Source organism: Panulirus ornatus, chromosome 56 (genome assembly GCF_036320965.1).
Source record: "Panulirus ornatus isolate Po-2019 chromosome 56, ASM3632096v1, whole genome shotgun sequence".
Lineage (NCBI taxonomy): Eukaryota > Metazoa > Arthropoda > Malacostraca > Decapoda > Palinuridae > Panulirus > Panulirus ornatus.
Window position 1 is genome coordinate 205,856 of NC_092279.1, and position 22,287 is coordinate 228,142.

Sequence of the window (22,287 nt, forward strand, 5' to 3'; positions counted from 1 at the left end):
ATTCATGAGGACAGCATACTCAGATTCACAAGGACAGCATACTTAATTCATGAGGACAGCATACTTAAATTCATGAGGACAGCATACTTAAATTCATGAGGACAGCATACTTAAATTCATGAGGACAGCATACTTAAATTCATGAGGACAGCATACTTAATTCAAGGACAGCATACTTAAATCTATGAAGGCAGCATACTTAAATTCATGAGGACAGCATACTTAAATTCATGAGGACAGCATACTTAAATTTATGAAGGCAGCATACTTAAATTCATGAGGACAGCATACTTAAATTCATGAGGACAGCATACTTAAATTCATGAGGACAGCATACTTAAATTCATGAGGACAGCATACTTAAATTCATGAGGACAGCAACTTAAATTCATGAGGACAGTATACTTAAATTCATGAGGACAGCATACTTAAATTCATGAGGACAGCATACTTAAATTCATGAGGACAGCATACTTAAATTCATGAGGACAGCATACTTAAATTCATGAGGACAGCATACTTAAATTCATGAGGACAGCATACTCAAATTCATGAGGACAGCATACTCAAATTCATGACGGTTTATGATAAGATAGAGCATTCAAGGAATGAGGGGGGTGGGGGTGCTAAGAGTGTAAAACCCCCTCCATAGTGTTCAAGAGATGGGGCCGCTAACATTGTAAAACTCTCTCCTGTATGTACAAATAGGTGATTACCAATGGATGATTCCTCAAATGTTATATGAGAACGGCTATTGTGTTGCTAGCATTTCCACGATCTACAATGGTTCCATATATCACTCCCGACCACTCGAATCACAAAAGAATTTTTTTGCGTCTCATCGACAAACACTGTACCAATGACTGAGAGGTTGATATGTGCATTGATAAAGAGCTAGCGAGGCTCGGCGACCCAGTTGACCAACCACGCATTTTAATGATATTTTCACCTGTATTTATACGTACACTATGTGTTCACCTAAAGATGAACGTACACTACTATGTGTTTACCTGTATTTGAACGTGCACTGTATGTTCACCTATAGATGAACTTATGCTGTGTTCATCTGCATTTGAACGTGCACTGTGTGTTCACCTATAGTCGAACATACGCTGTGTGTTCACCTGTATTTGAAGGTGCACTGTGTGTTCACCTATAGATTAACGTATGCTGTCTTCACCTGTATTTGAACGTGCACTATGTTTTCACCTATAGTTGAACGTATGCTGTGTTCACCTGCATTTGAACGTGCACAGTGTGTTCACCTATAGTTAAACTTACACTATGTGTTCACCTGTATCTGTATGTGCACTGTGTGTTTACCTATAGTTGAAAGTAAGCTATGTATTCACCTGTATTTAACCTTACACTATATGTCCACCTGTATTTGTACGTACACTATGTGTTGGCCTATATATGAACGTACAATATATGTTCACCTTTGCTAGAACGTACACTATGCGTTCACAAGTATTTGAACTTACACTGTGTGTGCACCAGTATTGTACGTACACTATGTGTACATCGCTATTCAAATATATAGTATGTGTCCACCTGTATTTGTACGTACACTATGTGTCCATCGCTGTTTATATATATAGTATGTGTCCACCTGTATTTGTACGTACACTATGTGTCCAACTGTATTTGTACGTACACTACGTGTCCACCTGTATTTGTACGTACACTATGTGTCCATCGCTGTTTATATATATAGTATGTGTCCACCTGTATTTGTACGTACACTATGTGTCCAACTGTATTTGTACGTACACTACGTGTTCACCTGTATTTGTACGTACACTATGCGTCCACCTGTATATGAAAATACAGAATGCGTCCACCTGTATAACATCCCATTTCCCAATACATCCCCTGCCCCTCACCACATGCCCTACGACCCCCGTGTCATGACACCTCACACAGGTGAGGTCGGGTACCGGAGGGCACGGCTCACCTGAAGAGGATGATGTAGAGCTTCGGGAAGAAGAGGAGCACGAGGGTCACCATGGCGCTCAGGGACGTGCACATGCTCATACAGATGATCTTGTGGTCACTGCCGAAGTAGATGGGGATCCAAGCCATCTGTCGAGGCACACCAAGGGCGTCAGTGTGGATTGTCATGAAAGGTCATGCGTCTTATGCGGTGGTCCATGATAAGGCTATGGGATGACAGAGGGAGTTTATTCTAGCTTGTTCTCATACCAGGATTTTGATGATGTTACCAAATCTAAAGACTGGGATAACTCCTTGATATATGTCATTATGTAACACTTCTGTCAGAGTTTTCTGAAGCCGATATATATATCTTTTCTTTTCTTTCAAACTATTCGCCATTTCCCGCATTAGCGAGGTAGCGTTAAGAACAGAGAACTGGGCCTTTGAGGGAATATCCTCACCTGGCCCCCTTCTCTGTTCCTTCTTTTGGAAAATTTAAAAAAGATAATGAGAGGGGAGGATTTCCAGCCCCCTGCTCCCTTCCCTTTTAGTCGCCCTTCTACGACACGCAGGGAATACGTGGGAAGTATTCTTTCTCCCCTATCCCCAGGGATAAGTTTAAGAATATAGCCAGTTTACCAATTAATCTTCCTGAATACACCTTCCTCTTGCAAAATATACCTTGCTGGCTGGTATTCATAAAGGTATGATCACCTTATCCTTTGGTCTGTACAATCTGTACTAAGACTGCTTTATTCCACCATAGTTATTGACGTTTGTGTAAATAAATTATACATTTCCCTTTTCCATAGCCAGAGGTTGAACCATTATGTGACATTCATTTTTTCATTTCATTTCAAGCTAGAAGTTTCAGTTTTCTAAATTATTTCTTACATTTTTCATATGTATATATATGTATATTAGTGTGTGTGTGTGTATATGTGCGTATGTATGTGTATGTATATATATATATATATATATATATATATATATATATATATATATATATATATATATATATATATATATATATTATCCCTGTGGATAGGGGTGACAGAATACTTCCCACGCATTCCTCGCGTGTCGTAGAAGGCGACTAGAGGGGACGGGAGCTGGGGGCCAGAAATCCTCCCCTCCTTGTATTTTCATAACTTTCTAAAATGGGAAACAGAAGAAGGAGTCACGCGGGGAGTGCTCATCCTCCTCGAAGGGTCAGACTGGGGTGTCTAAATGTGTGTGGATGTAACCAAGATGTGAAAAAAGGAGAGATAGGTAGTATGTTCGAGGAAAGGAACCTGGATATTTTGGCTCTGAGTGAAACGAAGCTCAAGGGTAAAGGGGAAGAGTGGTTTGGGAATGTCTTGGGAGCAAAGTCAGGGGTTAGTGAGAGGACAAGAGCAAGGGAAGGAGTAGCAGTACTCCTGAAACAGGAGTTGTGGGAGTATGTGATAGAATGTAAGAAAGTAAATTCTCGATTGATATGGGTAAAACTGAAAGTTGATGGAGAGAGATGGGTGATTATTGGTGCATATGCACCTGGACATGAGAAGAAAGATCATGAGAGGCAAGTGTTTTGGGAGCAGCTGAATGAGTGTGTTAGTGGTTTTGATGCACGAGACCGGGTTATAGTGATGGGTGATTTGAATGCAAAGGTGAGTAATATGGCAGTTGAGGGAATAATTGGTATACATGGGGTGTTCAGTGTTGTAAATGGAAATGGTGAAGAGCTTGTAGATTTATGTGCTGAAAAAGGACTGGTGATTAGGAATACCTGGTTTAAAAAGCGAGATATACATAAGTATACGTATGTAAGTAGGAGAGATGGCCAGAGAGCGTTATTGGATTACGTGTTAATTGACAGGCGCGCGAAAGAGAGACTTTTGGATGTTAATGTGCTGAGAGGTTCAACTGGAGGGATGTCTGATCGTTATCTTGTGGAGGCTAGGGTGAAGATTTGTATGGGTTTTCAGAAAAGAGGAGTGAATGTTGGGGTGAAGAGGGTGGTGAGAGTAAGTGAGCTTGGGAAGGAGACTTGTGTGAGGAAGTACCAGGAGAGACTGAGTACAGAATGGAAAAAGGTGAGAACAATGGAAGTAAGGGGAGTGGGGGAGGAATGGGATGTATTTAGGGAATCAGTGATGGATTGCGCAAAAGATGCTTGTGGCATGAGAAGAGTGGGAGGTGGGTTGATTAGAAAGGGTAGTGAGTGGTGGGATGAAGAAGTAAGATTATTAGTGAAAGAGAAGAGAGAGGCATTTGGACGATTTTTGCAGGGAAATAATGCAATTGAGTGGGAGATATATAAAAGAAAGAGACAGGAGGTCAAGAGAAAGATGCAAGAGGTGAAAAAGAGGGCAAATGAGAGTTGGGGTGAGAGAGTATCATTAAATTTTAGGGAGAATAAAAAGATATTCTGGAAGGAGGTAAATAAAGTGCGTAAGACAAGGGAGCAAATGGGAACTTCAGTGAAGGGCGCAAATGGGGAGGTGATAACAAGTAGTGGTGATGTGAGAAGGAGATGGAGTGAGTATTTTGAAGGTTTGTTGAATGTGTTTGATGATAGTGTGGCAGATATAGGGTGTTTTGGTCGAGGTGGTGTGCAAAGTGAAAGGGTTAGGGAAAATGATTTGGTAAACAGAGAAGAGGTAGTAAAAGCTTTGCGGAAGATGAAAGCCGGCAAGGCAGCAGGTTTGGATGGTATTGCAGTGGAATTTATTAAAAAAGGGGGTGACTATTATTGACTGGTTGGTAAGGCTATTTAATGTATGTATGACTCATGGTGAGGTGCCTGAGGATTAGCGGAATGCGTGCATAGTGCCATTGTACAAAGGCAAAGGGGATAAGAGTGGGTGCTCAAATTACAGAGGTATAAGTTTGTTGAGTATTCCTGGTAAATTATATGGGAGGGTATTGATTGAGAGGGTGAAGGCATGTACAGAGCATCAGATTGGGGAAGAGCAGTGTGGTTTCAGAAGTGGTAGAGGATGTGTGGATCAGGTGTTTGCTTTGACGAATGTATGTGAGAAATACTTAGAAAAGCAAATGGATTTGTATGTAGCATTTATGGATCTGGAGAAGGCATATGATAGAGTTGATAGAGATGCTCTGTGGAAGGTATTAAGAATATATGGTGTGGGAGGCAAGTTGTTAGAAGTAGTGAAAAGTTTTTATCGAGGATGTAAGGCATGTGTACGTGTAGGAAGAGAGGAAAGTGATTGGTTCTCAGTGAATGTAGGTTTGCGGCAGGGGTGTGTGATGTCTCCATGGTTGTTTAATTTGTTTATGGATGGCGTTGTTAGGGAGGTGAATGCAAGAGTTTTGGAAAGAGGGGCAAGTATGAAGTCTGTTGGGGATGAGAGAGCTTGGGAAGTTAGTCAGTTGTTGTTCGCTGATGATACAGCGCTGGTGGCTGATTCATGTGAGAAACTGCAGAAGCTGGTGGCTGAGTTTGGTAAAATGTGTGAAAGAAGAAAGTTAAGAGTAAATGTTAATAAGAGCAAGGTTATTAGGTACAGTAGGGTTGAGAGTCAAGTCAATTGGGAGGTAAGTTTGAATGGAGAAAAACTGGAGGAAGTAAAGTGTTTTAGATATCTGGGAGTGGATCTGGCAGCGGATGGAACCATGGAAGCGGAAGTGGATCATAGGGTGGGGGAGGGGGCGAAAATTCTGGGAGCCTTGAAGAATGTGTGGAAGTCGAGAACATTATCTCGGAAAGCAAAAATGGGTATATTTGAAGGAATAGTGGTTCCAACAATGTTGTATGGTTGCGAGGCGTGGGCTATGGATAGAGTTGTGCGCAGGAGGATGGATGTGCTGGAAATGAGATGTTTGAGGACAATGTGTGGTGTGAGGTGGTTTGATCGAGTAAGTAACGTAAGGGTAAGAGAGATGTGTGGAAATAAAAAGAGCGTGGTTGAGAGAGCAGAAGAGGGTGTTTTGAAATGGTTTGGGCACATGGAGAGAATGAGTGAGGAAAGATTGACCAAGAGGATATATGTGTCGGAGGTGGAGGGAACGAGGAGAAGTGGGAGACCAAATTGGAGGTGGAAAGATGGAGTGAAAAAGATTTTGTGTGATCGGAGCGTGAACATGCAGGAGGGTGAAAGGAGGGCAAGGAATAGTGAATTGGATCGATGTGGTATACCGGGGTTGACGTGCTGTCAGTGGATTGAACCAGGGCATGTGAAGCGTCTGGGGTAAACCATGGAAAGCTGTGTAGGTATGTATATTTGCGTGTGTGGACGTATGTATATACATGTGTATGGGGGGGGGGTTGGGCCATTTCTTTCGTCTGTTTCCTTGCGGTACCTCGCAAACGCGGGAGACAGCGGCAAAAAAAAAAAAAAAAAAAAAAAAAAAAAAAAAAAAAATATATATATATATATATATATATATATATATATATATATATATATATATATAAACTGGGGGCTTTGGTTTCAGCGCAGTACACATGCCTGCTAGAGAATGGATGTGACGAATGCGGCCTTTCTTTGTCCGTTCCTGGCGCTACCTTGCTACCGCGGGAAACGGCGAACATATGTGAAGTGTGTGTGTGTGTGTGTGTGTGTGTGTGTGTGTGTGTGTATTACCGTATAATCGTCATTTGACGAGGGAAGTATAGTCCCGTCAAATGACTTTATTCCGATGAAGGCCATCCTGTCCCTGCTACAGAGCGTAGCGCAGCCTTGAAGCCACGGCAGCCCATGGATAACCGAGAAAGGGCTTCTGGGGATAAGAAATAGTGGAAGAAGAAAAAAAAAAACGTGTACTGTTAACTGGTGAGGCGATATGCCGACCGTACGTACGTACGTACATACTGACCCATATAACGCAAGTGGTGTACATGGAGAACCCGATGAATTTCGCCTCATTGAAGTTCTCTGGCAGATTACGGGTCTTGACGGCGTACACCGTACACATGACGATTAGGAAGAAGTCCCAACCCATGGGAGCTATGATGCTCCGTATGGTCGTCTTGCACACCAGCTTCACCTGCAGCAGTTGGGAGGGGAGGAGGGGTTTGAACGTTAGAAGGGCAGGTGACATATGGGATGTCATGAAAACGTGACACTTGACAAGTACAAAATACGATATGATCACATTCCTTTAAGATATTTTGGAACTTTAGATAGTTTCAGGAACTTACCTTGAAATGTGATATATCTGTCCATTACTCTGTGTTATACTGTCAATTGGAATTAAAGAATTTACCTTAAAATGTAATATATCTGTCTATTACTCTATATCATACTGTCAATAGGAATCAAGGAACGTATCTTAAAATGTAATATATCTGTCTATTACTCAGTATTATGCTGTCAATAGGAATTATGGAACTTAATTTGAAATGTAATATATACCTCTCTATCACTCCATGTCATACTGATAATAGGAATTATGAAACTTACCTTAAAATGTAATATATCTGTCTATTACTCTGTGTTATACTGTCAATTGCAATTAAGTAATTTACCTTAAAATGTAATATATCTGTCTATTACTCTGTATTATACTGTCAATTGGAATTAAGGAACTTAACTTGAAACGTAACATATGTCCATTACTCTGTGTTATACTGTCTTTTCCCTTATGGACAGAGTATTGCATGGGCATTCTTTTGTACACATTATGGCCATCAAAAGAAGAGATTACGAGAAAAAGTTAAGTTAAACATAGAAAACTGCAATCTTAAGGAAAGACTGTGCAAAGATGATACCCAGACGCTCCAAGTGGCTTTTGTCATGAAATATGGTTAAATGACAATACTACTCAGTGATCCTTGATGAAAAATATTTCTGTTGATATATGTTTTGCGCTTTTTGCCATATTCTACTCAGCATCAATCAATTTTCTAACCAACGAAGTACAAGATCGTATATGCCATGCGATGTATCTTTTGCCTGAGGTCTTTTGATGTGTAAGTATATCGAGTGCTTTCTGAGAATTTCCACAAAAACAGGTTTCGATGTTATCAGGGTCTACAACATTTTTCACCAGGTGATCAGGATACATCCAACCAGCCCAAGTACGTGTGACATTACTAGCCCAGGTAGGTGGTGTACCTCACCAGCCCAGACACGTGGTGTAACTCACCAACTCAAACACGTGGTGTACCCCACCAGCCCAGGTAAGTGGTGTAACTCACCAACTCAAACACGTGGTGTACCTCACCAGCCCAGGTAAGTGGTGTACCTCACCAGCCCAGGTAGGTGGTGTACCTCACCAGCCCAGGTGAGTGGTGTACCCCACCAGCCCAGGTAAGTGGTGTACCTCACCAGCCCAGAAACGTGGTGTACCTCACCAGCCCAGGTAAGTGGTGTACCTCACCAGCCCAGGTAAGTGGTGTACCTCACTAGACCAGGTAGGTGGTGTACCTCACCAGCCCAGGTAAGTGGTGTACCCCACCAGCCCAGGTAGGTGGTGTACCTCACCAGCCCAGGTAAGTGGTGTACCTCACCAGCCCAGGTAAGTGGTGTACCTCACCAGCCCAGGTACGTGGTGTACCTCACTAGACCAGGTAGGTGGTGTACCTCACCAGCCCAGGTAAGTGGTGTACCCCACCAGCCCAGGTAGGTGGTGTACCTCACCAGCCCAGGTAAGTGGTGTACCCCACCAGCCCAGGTAGGTGGTGTACCTCACCAGCCCAGGTACGTGGTGTACCCCACCAGCCCAGGTAAGTGGTGTACCTCACCAGCCCAGACACGTGGTGTACCCCACCAGCCCAGGTAAGTGGTGTACCTCACCAGCCCAGAAACGTGGTGTACTCCATTATCCCACAGACACATCTAACTCACCAGCCAGGAAACTGCACACCATCCATCCATCCAACGTACATACACACTTACCCATCCTCTCACAGGACCACCAGCACCACCACAGTGCTTGACGGGTGCCCGAGGCCAGACTCACCTCCTGCGGGCCTGGGTAGATGTGCTTGACGTCGACGGGGTCCATGATGAGCACGGTGGCGATGATGCTGACCTCGATGCTGATGAGGACGCACGTGATGATCACCTGTGGAGAGATCTGTTTGTCTAGTGTGTTTGTGTGACAGATCGAACGCTCACTCAACTGCTCGAATAAAGATGTACTCAAAGAGAAGACTTATTTGTACTGTTCTCAAGACTACGCACTGTCAAATTGCATGACACATTTTACTTCTTAGATATCTTTTGATAAGTAAATATATAATTCTCTGTAGAGGTACTAAAGTATGATATTGACTGGATAAAGCTTTATATCTTTTTTTATTGGACTGCTCAGCGACCACTCAAATAAAAGCTTCACACGAAATTTGTACAGTAAAGAACAGGGCTGGAGTGGATGGGCTAGCTGCTGAGTTTCTTGAGGAAGTAGGAGGGGTGATTGTGTTGTTGATTTGGTTAACTGGATTTCCAATTTATGTAAGTGAGGATACTCCCCTCAGGCTCAGTCCTATGTTCTTAATGCTGCCTCGCTAACGCGGGAACTGGCGAATTGGAGGTGGAAGGATGGAGTGAAAAAGATTTTGAGCGATCGGGGCCTGAACATGCAGGAGGGTGAAAGGCGTGCAAGGAATAAAGTGAAACTGGAATGGTGTGGTATACCGGGGTCGACGTGCTGTCAATGGAATGAACCAGGGCATGTGAAGCGTCTGGGGTAAAGCATGGAAAGTTTCGGGCCTGGATGTGGAAAGGGAGCTGTGGTTTCGGTGCATTATATATGACAGCTAGAGACTGAGTGTGAACGAATGTGGGTTTTGTTATCTTTTCCTAGCGTTACCTCGTGCACGTGCGGGGGGAGGTGGTTGTCATTTCATGTGTGGCAGGATGGCGACAAGAATGAATAATGGCAACAAGTATGAATTATGAACATGTGTATATATGTATATGTCTGTGCATGTATATATATGTATACGTTGAAATGTATAGGTATGTATATGTGCGTGTGTGGACGTGTATGTATATACATGTGTATGTGGGTGGGTTGGGCCAATCTTTCATCTGTTTCCTTTGCGCTACCTCGCTAACGCGGGAGACATCGACAAAGTATAATATATATATATATATATATATATATATATATATATATATATATATATATATATATATATATGCACCTGGTGCATATGCACCTGGGCATGAGAAGAAAGATCATGAGAGGCAAGTGTTTTGGGAGCACCTGAATGAGTGTGTTAGTGGTTTTGATGCACGAGACCGGGTTATAGTGATGGGTGATTTGAATGCAAAGGTGAGTAATATGGCAGTTGAGGGAATAATTGGTGTACATGGGGTGTTCAGTGTTGTAAATGGAAATGGTGAAGAGCTTGTAGATTTATGTGCTGAAAAAGGACTGATGATTGGGAATACCTGGTTTAAAAAGCGAGATATACATAAGTATACTTATGTAAGTAGGAGAGATGGCCAGAGAGCGTTATTGGATTAGGTGTAAATTGACAGGCGCGCGAAAGAGAGACTTTTGGATGTTAATGTGCTGAGAGGTGCAACTGGAGGGATGTCTGATCATTATCTTGTGGAGGCTAAGGTGAAGATTTGTATGGGTTTTCAGAAAAGAAGAGTGAATGTTGGGGTGAAGAGGGTGGTGAGAGTAAGTGAGCTTGGGAAGGAGACTTGTGTGAGGAAGTACCAGGAGAGACTGAGTACAGAATGGAAAAAGGTGAGAACAATGGAAGTAAGGGGAGTAGGGGAGGAATGGGATGTATTTAGGGAATCAGTGATGGATTGCGCAAAAGATGCTTGTGGCATGAGAAGAGTGGGAGGTGGGTTGATTAGAAAGGGTAGTGAGTGGTGGGATGAAGAAGTAAGAGTATTAGTGAAAGAGAAGAGAGAGGCATTTGGACGATTTTTGCAGGGAAAAAATGCAATTGAGTGGGAGATGTATAAAAGAAAGAGACAGGAGGTCAAGAGAAAGGTGCATGAGCTGAAAAAAAGGACAAATGAGAGTTGGGGTGAGAGAGTATCATTAAATTTTAGGGAGAATAAAAAGATGTTTTGGAAGGAGGTAAATAAAGTGCGTAAGGCAAGGGAGCAAATGGGAACTTCAGTGAAGGGCGCAAATGGGGAGGTGATAACAAGTAGTGGTGATGTGAGAAGGAGATGGAGTGAGTATTTTGAAGGTTTGTTGAATGTGTTTGATGATAGAGTGGCAGATATAGGGTGTTTTGGTCGAGGTGGTGTGCAAAGTGAGAGGGTTAGGGAAAATGATTTGGTAAACAGAGAAGAGGTAGTAAAAGCTTTGCGGAAGATGAAAGCCGGCAAGGCAGCAGGTTTGGATGGTATAGCAGTGGAATTTATTAAAAAAGGGGGTGACTGTATTGTTGACTGGTTGGTAAGGTTATTTAATGTATGTATGACTCATGGTGAGGTGCCTGAGGATTGGCGGAATGCGTGCATAGTGCCATTGTACAAAGGCAAAGGGGATAAGAGTGAGTGCTCAAATTACAGAGGTATAAGTTTGTTGAGTATTCCTGGTAAATTATATGGGAGGGTATTGATTGAGAGGGTGAAGACATGTACAGAGCATCAGATTGGCGAAGAGCAGTGTGGTTTCAGAAGTGGTAGAGGATGTGTGGATCAGGTGTTTGCTTTGAAGAATGTATGTGAGAAATACTTAGAAAAGCAAATGGATTTGTATGTAGCATTTATGGATTTGGAGAAGGCATATGATAGAGTTGATAGAGATGCTCTGTGGAAGGTATTAAGAATATATGGTGTGGGAGGCAAGTTGTTAGAAGCAGTGAAAAGTTTTTATCGAGGATGTAAGGCATGTGTACGTGTAGGAAGAGAGGAAAGTGATTGGTTCTCAGTGAATGTAGGTTTGCGGCAGGGGTGTGTGATGTCTCCATGGTTGTTTAATTTGTTTATGGATGGCGTTGTTAGGGAGGTGAATGCAAGAGTTTTGGAAAGAGGGGCAAGTATGAAGTCTGTTGGGGATGAGAGAGCTTGGGAAGTGAGTCAGTTGTTGTTCGCTGATGATACAGCGCTGGTGGCTGATTCATGTGAGAAACTGCAGAAGCTGGTGACTGAGTTTGGTAAAGTGTGTGAAAGAAGAAAGTTAAGAGTAAATGTGAATAAGAGCAAGGTTATTAGGTACAGTAGGGTTGAGGGTCAAGTCAATTGGGAGGTGAGTTTGAATGGCGAAAAACTGGAGGAAGTGAAGTGTTTTAGATATCTGGGAGTGGATCTGGCAGCGGATGGAACCATGGAAGCGGAAGTGGATCATAGGGTGGGGGAGGGGGCGAAAATTCTGGGAGCCTTGAAGAATGTGTGGAAGTCGAGAACATTATCTCGGAAAGCAAAAATGGGTATGTTTGAAGGAATAGTGGTTCCAACAATGTTGTATGGTTGCGAGGCGTGGGCTATGGATAGAGTTGTGCGCAGGAGGATGGATGTGCTGGAAATGAGATGTTTGAGGACAATGTGTGGTGTGAGGTGGTTTGATCGAGTAAGTAACGTAAGGGTAAGAGAGATGTGTGGAAATAAAAAGAGCGTGGTTGAGAGAGCAGAAGAGGGTGTTTTGAAATGGTTTGGGCACATGGAGAGAATGAGCGAGGAAAGATTGACCAAGAGGATATATGTGTCGGAGGTGGAGGGAACGAGGAGAAGAGGGAGACCAAATTGGAGGTGGAAAGATGGAGTGAAAAAGATTTTGTGTGATCGGAGCCTGAACATGCAGGAGGGTGAAAGGAGGGCAAGGAATAGAGTGAATTGGATCGATGTGGTATACCGGGGTTGACGTGCTGTCAGTGGATTGAATCAGGGCATGTGAAGCGTCTGGGGTAAACCATGGAAAGCTGTGTAGGTATGTATATTTGCGTGTGTGGACGTATGTATATACATGTGTATGTGGGTGGGTTGGGCCATTTCTTTCGTCTGTTTCCTTGCGCTACCCCGCAAACGCGGGAGACAGCGACAAAGCAAAAAAAAAAAAAAAAAAAATATATATATATATATATATATATATATATATATATATATATATATATATATATATATAAAGCTTTGCGGAAGATGAAAGCCGGCAAGGCAGCAGGTTTGGATGGTATTGCAGTGGAATTTATTAAAAAAGGGGGTGACTGTATTCTTGACTGGTTGGTAAGGTTATTTAATGTATGTATGACTCATGGTGAGGTGCCTCAGGATTGGCGGAATGCGTGCATAATGCCATTGTACAAAGGCAAAGGGGATAAGAGTGAGTGCTCAAATTACAGAGGTATAAGTTTGTTGAGTATTCCTGGCAAATTATATGGGAGGGTATTGATTGAGAGGGTGAAGGCATGTACAGAGCATCAGATTGGGGAAGAGCAGTGTGGTTTCAGAAGTGGTAGAGGATGTGTGGATCAAGTGTTTGCTTTGAAGAATGTATGTGAGAAATACTTAGAAAAGCAAATGGATTTGTATGTAGCATTTATGGATCTGGAGAAAGCATATGATAGAGTTGATAGAGATGCTCTGTGGAAGGTATTAAGAATATATGGTGTGGGAGGCAAGTTGTTAGAAGCAGTGAAAAGTTTTTATCGAGGATGTAAGGCATGTGTACGTGTAAGAAGAGAGGAAAGTGATTGGTTCTCAGTGAATGTAGGTTTGCGGCAGGGGTGTGTGATGTCTCCATGGTTGTTTAATTTGTTTATGGATGGGGTTGTTAGGGAGGTGAATGCAAGAGTTTTGGAAAGAGGGGCAAGTATGAAGTCTGTTGGGGATGAGAGAGCTTGGGAAGTGAGTCAGTTGTTGTTCGCTGATGATACAGCGCTGGTGGCTGATTCATGTGAGAAACTGCAGAAGCTGGTGACTGAGTTTGGTAAAGTGTGTGAAAGAAGAAAGTTAAGAGTAAATATGAATAAGAGCAAGGTTATTAGGTACAGTAGGGTTGAGGGTCACTTCAATTGGGAGGTGAGTTTGAATGGAGAAAAACTGGAGGAAGTGAAGTGTTTTAGATATCTGGGAGTGGATCTGGCAGCGGATGGAACCATGGAAGCGGAAGTGGATCATAGGGTGGGGGAGGGGGCGAAAATTCTGGGAGCCTTGAAGAATGTGTGGAAGTCGAGAACATTATCTCGGAAAGCAAAAATGGGTATGTTTGAAGGAATAGTGGTTCCAACAATGTTGCATGGTTGCGAGGCGTGGACTATGGATAGAGTTGTGCGCAGGAGGATGGATGTGCTGGAAATGAGATGTTTGAGGACAATGTGTGGTGTGAGGTGGTTTGATCGAGTAAGTAACGTAAAGGTAAGAGAGATGTGTGGAAATAAAAAGAGCGTGGTTGAGAGAGCAGAAGAGGGTGTTTTGAAATGGTTTGGTCACATGGAGAGAATGAGTGAGGAAAGATTGACCAAGAGGATATATGTGTCGGAGGTGGAGGGAACGAGGAGAAGAGGGAGACCAAATTGGAGGTGGAAAGATGGAGTGAAAAAGATTTGGTGTGATCGGGGCCTGAACATGCAGGAGGGTGAAAGGAGGGCAAAGAATAGAGTGAATTGGAGCGATGTGGTATACCGGGGTTGACGTGCTGTCAGTGGATTGAATCAAGGCATGTGTATGGGGGTGGGTTGGGCCATTTTTTTCGTCTGTTTCCTTGCGCTACCTCGCAAACGCGGGAGACAGCGAGAAAGCAAAAAAAAAAAGAAAAAAAAAATATATATATATATATATATATATATATATATATATATATATATATATATATATATATATATATATAAGAGAGATGTGTGGAAATAAAAAGAGCGTGGTATATATATATATATATATATATATATATATATATATATATATATATATATATATATATATATATATATATATATATATATTCATCCCTGGGGATAGGGGTGAAAGAATACTTCCCACGCATTCCTCGCGTGTCGTAGAAAGCGACTAGAGGGGACGGGAGCGGGGGGCCAGAAATCCTCCCCTCCTTGTATCTTTTTTAACTTTCTAAAATGGGAAACAGAAGATTGGGGGTGGGTTGGGCCATTTCTTTCGTCTGTTTCCTAGCGCTACCTAGCAAACGCGGGAGACAGCGGCAAAAAAAAAAAAAAAAAAAAAAAAAAAAATATATATATATATATATATATATATATATATATATATATATATATATATATATATATATAGCGGGGAGCTAGAAACCCTCCCCTCCTTGTATTTTAACTTTATAAAGTGGAAACAGAAGGAAGAGTCACGCGGGGAGTGCTCATCCTCCTCGAAGGCTCGGACTGGGGTGTCTAAATGTGTGTGGATGTAACCAAGATGAGAAAAAAGGAGAGATATGTAGTATGTTTGAGGAAAGGAACCTGGATGTTCTGCCTCTGAGTGAAACGAAGCTCAAGGGTAAAGGGGAAGGGTGGTTTGGGAATGTCTTGGGTGTAAAGTCAGGGGGTGGTGAGAGGACAAGAGCAAGGGAAGGAGTAGCACTTCTCCTGAAACAGGAGTGGTGGGAGTATGTGATAGAGTGTAAGAAAGTAAACTCTAGATTGATATGGGTAAAACTGAAAGTTGATGGAGAGAGATGGGTGATAACTGGTGCATATGCACCTGGGCATGAGAAGAAAGATCATGAGAGGCACGTGTTTTGGGAACAGCTGAGTGAGTGTGTTAGTAGTTTTGATGTACGAGACCGGGTTATAGTGATGGGTGATTTGAATGCAAAGGTGAGTGACGTGGCAGTTGAGGGAATAATTGGTGTACATGGGGTGTTCAGTGTTGTAAATGGAAATGGTGAAGAGACTGTAGACTTGTGCGCTGGAAATGAACTGGTGAATGGGAATATCTGGTTTAAAAAGAGAGATATACATATGTATACTTATGTAAGCAGGAGTGATGGCCAGACAGCGTAATTAGATCACATGTTAATTGATAGGAGCGCGAAAGAGAGACTTTTGGATGTTAATGTGCCGAGGGGTGCAACTGGAGGGATGTCTGATCTTGTGGAGGCGAAGGTGAAGATTTGTAGAGGTTTTCAGAAAAGAAGAGAGAAGGTTGGGGTGAAGGGAGTGGTAAGAGTATGTGAGCTTGGGAAGGAGACTTGTGTGAGGAAGTACCAGGAGAGACTGAGTACAGAATGGAAAAAGGTGAAAACAAAGGACGTAAGGGGAGTGGGGGAGGAATGGGATGTATTTAGGGAGGCAGTGATGGCTTGCACAAAAGATGCTTGTAGCATGAGAAGCGTGGTAGGTGGGCAGATTAGAAAGGGTAGTGAGGGGTAGGATGATATAAGATTATAAGTGAAAGAGAAGAGAGGCATTTGGACGATTTTTGCAGGGAAATAATGCAAATGACTGGGAGATTTATAAAAGAAAGAGGCAGGAGGTCAAGAGAAAGGTGCAAGAGGTGAAAAAGAGGGCAAATGAGAGTTGGGGTGAGAGAGTATTATTAGAGTTTAGAGAGAATAAAAAGATGTTTTGGAAGGAGGTAAATATAGAGAGTAAGACAAGGGAACAAATGGGAACATCAGTGAAGGGGGCTAATGGGGAGGTGATAACAAGTAGTGGTGATGTGAGGAGATGGAGTGAGTATTTTGAAGGTTTGTTGAATGTATTTGAAGATAGAATGGCAGATATAGGGTGTTTTGGTCGAAGTGGTGTGCAAAGTGAGAGGGTTAGGGAGAATGATTTGGGAAACAGAGAAGAGGTAGTAAAAGCTTTGCGGAAGATGAAAGCCGGCAAGGCAGCGGGTTTGGATGGTATAGCAGTGAAATTTATTAAAAGAGGGGGTGACTGTATTGTTGACTGGTTGGCAAGATTATTCAATGTATGTATGACTCATGGTGAGGTGCCTGAGGACTGGCGGAATGCATTCATAGTGCCACTATACAAAGGCAAAAGGGATAAAGGTGAGTGCTCAAATTACAGAAGTATGTGTTTGTTGACTATTCCTGGGAAATTATATGGGAAGGTATTGATTGAGAGGGTGAAGGCATGTATAGAGCATCAGATTGGGGAAGAGCAGTGTGGTTTCAGAAGTGGTAGAGGACGTGTGGATCAGGTGTTAGCTTTGAAGAATGTATGTGAGAAATACTTAGACATGCAAATGGATTTGTATGTAGCATTTATGGATCTGGAGAAGGCATATGATAGAGTTGATAGAGATGCTCTGTGGAAGGTATTAAGAATATACGGTGTTGGAGGCAAGTTGTTAGAAGCAGTGAAAAGTTTTTATCGAGGATGTAAGGCATGTGTTCGAGTAGGAAGAGAGGAAAGTGATTGGTTCTCAGTGAATGTCGGTTTGCGGCAGGGATGCGTGATGTCTGCATGATTGTTTAATTTGTTTATGGATGGGGTTGTTAGGGAGGTGAATGCATGAGTTTTGGAGAGAGGGGCTAGTATGCAGTCTGTTGTGGATGAGAGAGCTTGGGAAGTTCTCAGTTGTTGTTCGCTGATGATACAACGCTGGTGGCTGATTCGGGTGAGAAACTGCAGAAACTGGTGACTGAGTTTGATAAAGTGTGTGAAAGAAGAAAGCTGAGAGTAAATGTCAATAAGTGCAAGGTTATTAGATACAGTAGGGTTGAGGGACAAGTCAATTGAGAGGTAAGTTTGAATAGAGAAAAACTGGAGAAAGTGAAGTGTTTTAGATATCTGGGAGTGGATTTGGCAGCGGATGGAACTATGGAAGCGGAAGTGATTCAAAGGGTGGGGGAGGGGGAGATAGTTCTGGGAGCGTTGAAGAAGGTGTGGAAGGCGAGAACGTTATCTTGGAAAGCAAAAATGGGCATGTTTAAAGGAATAGTCGTTCCGACAGTGTTATATGGTTGCGAGGCGTGGGCTATAGATAGAGTTGTGCGCAGGAGGGTGGATGTGCTGGAAATGAGATGTTTGAGGACAATATGTGGTGTGAAGTGGTTTGATCGAGTAAGTAATGAAAGGGTAAGAGAGATGTGGGTAATAAAATGAGTGTGGTTGAGAGAGCAGAAGAGGGTGTTTTGAAATGGTTTGGTCACATGGAGAGAATGAGTGAGGAAAGATTGACAAAGAGGATATTTGTGTCAGAGGTGGAGGGAGCGAGGAGAAGTGGGAGACCAAATAGCGGGTGGAAAGATGGAGTGAAAAAGATTTTGAGTGATTGGGGCCTGAACATGCAGGAGGGTGAAAGGCGTGCAAGGAATAGAGTAAATTGGAACGATGTGGTATACCGGGGTCAAGGTGCTGTAAATGGATTGAACCAGGGCATGTGAAGCGTCTGGGGTAAACTATGGAAAGTTTTGTGGGTCCTGGATGTGGAAAGGGAGCTGTGGTTTTGGTGCATTATACATGACAGCTAGGGAACGAGCGTGGCCTTTGTTGTCTTTCCCTAGTGCTACCTCGCGCACATGCATGGGGAGGGGTTTGTCATTTCATGTGTTGCGGGGTGGCAACAGAAATGAATAAGGGCAGACAGTATGAATTATGTACATGTGTATATATGTATATGTCTGTGTGTGTATATGTATACGTTGAGATGTATAGGTATGTATATGTGCGTGTGTGGACGTATATGTATATACATGTGTATGTGGGTTGGTTGGGGCATTCTTTCGTCTGTTTCCTTGCGCTACCTCGCGAGCGCGGGAGACAGCGACAGAGTATAATAAATTAAGAAAAAAAGATATATATATATATATATATATATATATATATATATATATATATATATATATATATATATATCCCTGGGAATAGGGAAGAATGCATACTTCCCGCGTATTCCCTGCATGTCGAACAAGGCGACCAAAAGGGGAGGGATCGAGGGGCTGGAAAGTCTCCCCTCTCGTTTCTATTTTTCCAAAAGAAGGAACCTAGAAGGGGGCCAAGTGAGGATACTGACAGTTTAGGGCATTCTTGCCAAATAATGATATTGTATTCTAAGAGTAATGTACATAAGAACTACAGCGAGTGTTGAAGGAATGTTTACGAGTATAAATAAGGGAAAGCCGTCTTGAATCTAGAAAGCAAAGCAAAGCACTTCTGTCGTAGAGAGCGGAATCAAATTCTGTAATGCCGTTGGTCAATCAAAGCACAGGAACATTTCTGTATTGGAATAACTGGCTGGTAGGCCTTCATTTAGCAAGCTCGTGGAAACAGATGGCTCAGGAGCTTCCAGGGAAAAATATTAAAACAATAAGCATACTGCTGAAGCTTTCCTATATGATCATGTAAGTGAGACAAGAGGTGTAATGGGGTATGCTAGATAGAAGAAGACTGACTTACACGAAAGGAATTCAGCAACAAAAATGAGGAGAAAGATTGACAGGATGTAGGTAGGTTGATGGCTTCTCATGTTAGTGAAGATTTGAGAGAAATGGACGGTATGTGAATGAGCCATTAGGTGAACATCATGAAGGGTGATAACAAACTAAAGTGAGATACCAGGATGTTGTAAGCTGATAACTACTGGAATGGTCAAGTGCGAAAGGCAGACAGATGTGTGCACGGGCTGCGTGCAGGGGTTTGTTCCAAAGATCTGGCCATACTGCGCTGAGTTGAGGCCATGGATGTAGTTCCTTGATGGCATATAGGGAAAAGCCCATCAGGCATATTCTGGTAAATGAATGTCATGGAAGACGTCCATTAGATTCATTACTCGAAGTCTCACCTGTGCAGTGGCGGACATGAAACGGGGTTTGCGCATCATGATCTTCTTGTTCCCTGCCAGGATCCTGGCGATGCGGTTGGTCTTGGTGACGAGGGCGGCGTATATCATGGCGAAGGAGAGCCCAGGCAGGATGCGAGACATGGCGCAGGAGAGATGCGAGGGCCGGGCCAAGAGGGGTAGCGTGGCGCAGTAAGACACCATCATCCCCACGAAGATGATGTAAGACAGCTCCCGCGTGGAGGCCTGAGGAAATGATTATGTCTTAGGAATAGAGAGGAGTGGATGGTGGACACCCTGCTAGTGGTCCAGGATGGTTAACCCTGCTGGCGCTCCAAGATGGCCACTCTTGTGGTGAACCCAGTACCACATGTCACACAACATGTCACCAAGAAACATAACACTACCCTCACACAGGAGGAAGATAGTAAATCCAAAAGGATACTACGTCCTGAACAAGACCTAAGTCCCCCCCCCCCCCCACACACACACACACACATCACCGAAGAACCATTCATCGAAGAACAACTAGAACACAGGCCGAGGCGGGATCCGATCCTACAACTCAACGCTCCAGCATTGCGGTACAGCCAATAATTGCGCGGCGTGAAATGCACGTCTGCCCACAGGTATTACCCAGCCTCACCTACTTACCAGGGGCCATCCCTGCCTCCTCCACTGACCTCTCCACACGCTCCGGAAGATGATTTGATGGATTCAAGTCGAAACGCCGAGACAACCTTTGGAGGTATCTTACACAACTTCCCCCTCACAGAGATGTAAAAAGAGATATCAGAATATACGGGAGAAAGTCATAACGAATCTGATAAAAGAAACCAAACAATTATCTGATTATCTTAACAGAAAATGTTCGAGACGAATTACTGCACACACACACACACACACGCACATATATATATATATATATATATATATATATATATATATATATATATATATATATATATATATATATATATATATATATATATATATTTATATGTATATATATATATATATATATATATATATATATATATATATATATATATATATATATATATATACTTATCTTATATATTTATCATACTTTGTCGCTGTCTCCCGCGGTAGCGAGGTAGCGCAAGGAAACAGACGAAAGAATGGCCCAACCCACCCACATACACATGTGTATATATATATATATATATATATATATATATATATATATATATATATACATAAACGCCCACACATGCACATATACATACCTATACATTTCAACATAAACATACACCGACATATATATATATATATATATATATTTATTTATTTATTCATTTATTTATTTTGCTCTATCGCTGTCTCCCGCGTTAGCGAGGTAGCGCAAGGAAACAGACAAAAGAATGGCCCAACCCACCCACATACACATGTATATACATACACTTCCACACACGCACATATACATACCTATACATCTTAACGTATACATATATATACACACACAGACATATACATATATACACATGTACATAATTCATACTGTTTGCCCTTATTACTTACCTTCGCCACCCCGCCACACATGAAATAACAACCCCCTCCCCCGCATGTGCGCGAGGTAGCGCTAGGAAAAGACAACAAAGGGCACATTCGTTCACACTCAGTCTCTAGCTGTCATGTATAATGCACCGAAACCACAGCTCCCTTTCCACATCCAGCCCCCCCCCCCCCCCCCCCCCCCCCCACACACACACACACACACACACACACATATGCAAAAAAGTACACAAGTAGGGAGTGCACATTAGATGCAAGTAACATCAAGGGATACCATATGTTTCACAACTTCGCTGTACTTTAATCCTGGATTGGTTTCCTTTGACTACGGCCTCGTCTGGTCTCTGGTGGAGGCACACAGACCAAAGCTACGTCTCATGTTTCCTCAAAGGTGTATGGAAGATAAAGTGTCACCAAGATCTATCCTCCTGTACCTCCCTTCCCCTTGTGTATATTTGCATGTATATTGAATATTATGCGGGAGTTTCTCCCATCGAAGGATTAATCTTTCAGATCTCAGAGAAGTTATCAGGCAGGCGAGACAATGATCTAAACACATGCGGCTGAAAGACAGACAAACCATGTTAACAAAAGACCTTCAAATCCAATTACGAAAAAGAAAGAAACGCGTTTTTAATGCCGGATCCTTCTGTGACGATGCATGGGTCTACCTAGTTTCATTCCATGGTTTTTTCTAGTTTCACTGCAGTTGAAACGGCACCATGAAACTGTTTCAGAGTCCTAAAGCAAGTGCGAGTTAGATGGGCCAGTGGGCAATGGACATGGATGGAGACTCAACACACAGCCTCTCTAACCAGTTCGATAAATTAGGGAGGTGTGTTCGATCTTGAAGCATGTCATATACTAATGTTAAAAGGCACAGCAAAATACAGTATGGGTAAGGGGTTACAGTGTCAAAATATTAGTAAGAATTGGCACAAGAGACGCGAGACAAAATAGCATCATAAACACTACACACACACACACACACACACACACACACACAGGGCGAAAGATCTTGACTTTAGGTTACAGAACCTTCAAAACACAGGGTGAGAAGACGGGGGAGTGTGGGATAAAGGAGGAGTGACCCACCTTAACGACGGGCGTGTGGTTGAACTTGAGGAAGGTGGCCATGGTGAAGCAGGTGGCCAGAAAGCCCAGGGAGGCCAGGGTGAGGGCCACGATGGCTTCGGTGTCGTCCCATTTGATGTGGTCGACTGGAATGGCGTCACAGCCTGCAATA

General features: G+C 42.7%; 1 protein-coding gene across 2 annotated transcripts in view; it reads right to left on the bottom strand.

Annotated features, from left to right (window-relative positions):
- The window catches only part of LOC139765811 (metabotropic glutamate receptor 5-like), a 173,759-nt gene that overhangs the window by 59,360 nt on the left and 92,112 nt on the right, over window positions 1–22,287 (bottom strand). For both annotated transcript variants that reach the window (XM_071693604.1, XM_071693605.1), the window contains exons 12-16: window positions 22,137–22,279; window positions 19,509–19,751; window positions 8,851–8,955; window positions 6,763–6,933; window positions 1,958–2,085 (exon numbers count right to left, since the gene is read on the bottom strand). In XM_071693604.1, coding sequence (XP_071549705.1) covers window positions 1,958–2,085; window positions 6,763–6,933; window positions 8,851–8,955; window positions 19,509–19,751; window positions 22,137–22,279 — 790 coding nt within the window. The remainder of the gene's footprint in view (window positions 1–1,957; window positions 2,086–6,762; window positions 6,934–8,850; window positions 8,956–19,508; window positions 19,752–22,136; window positions 22,280–22,287) is intronic.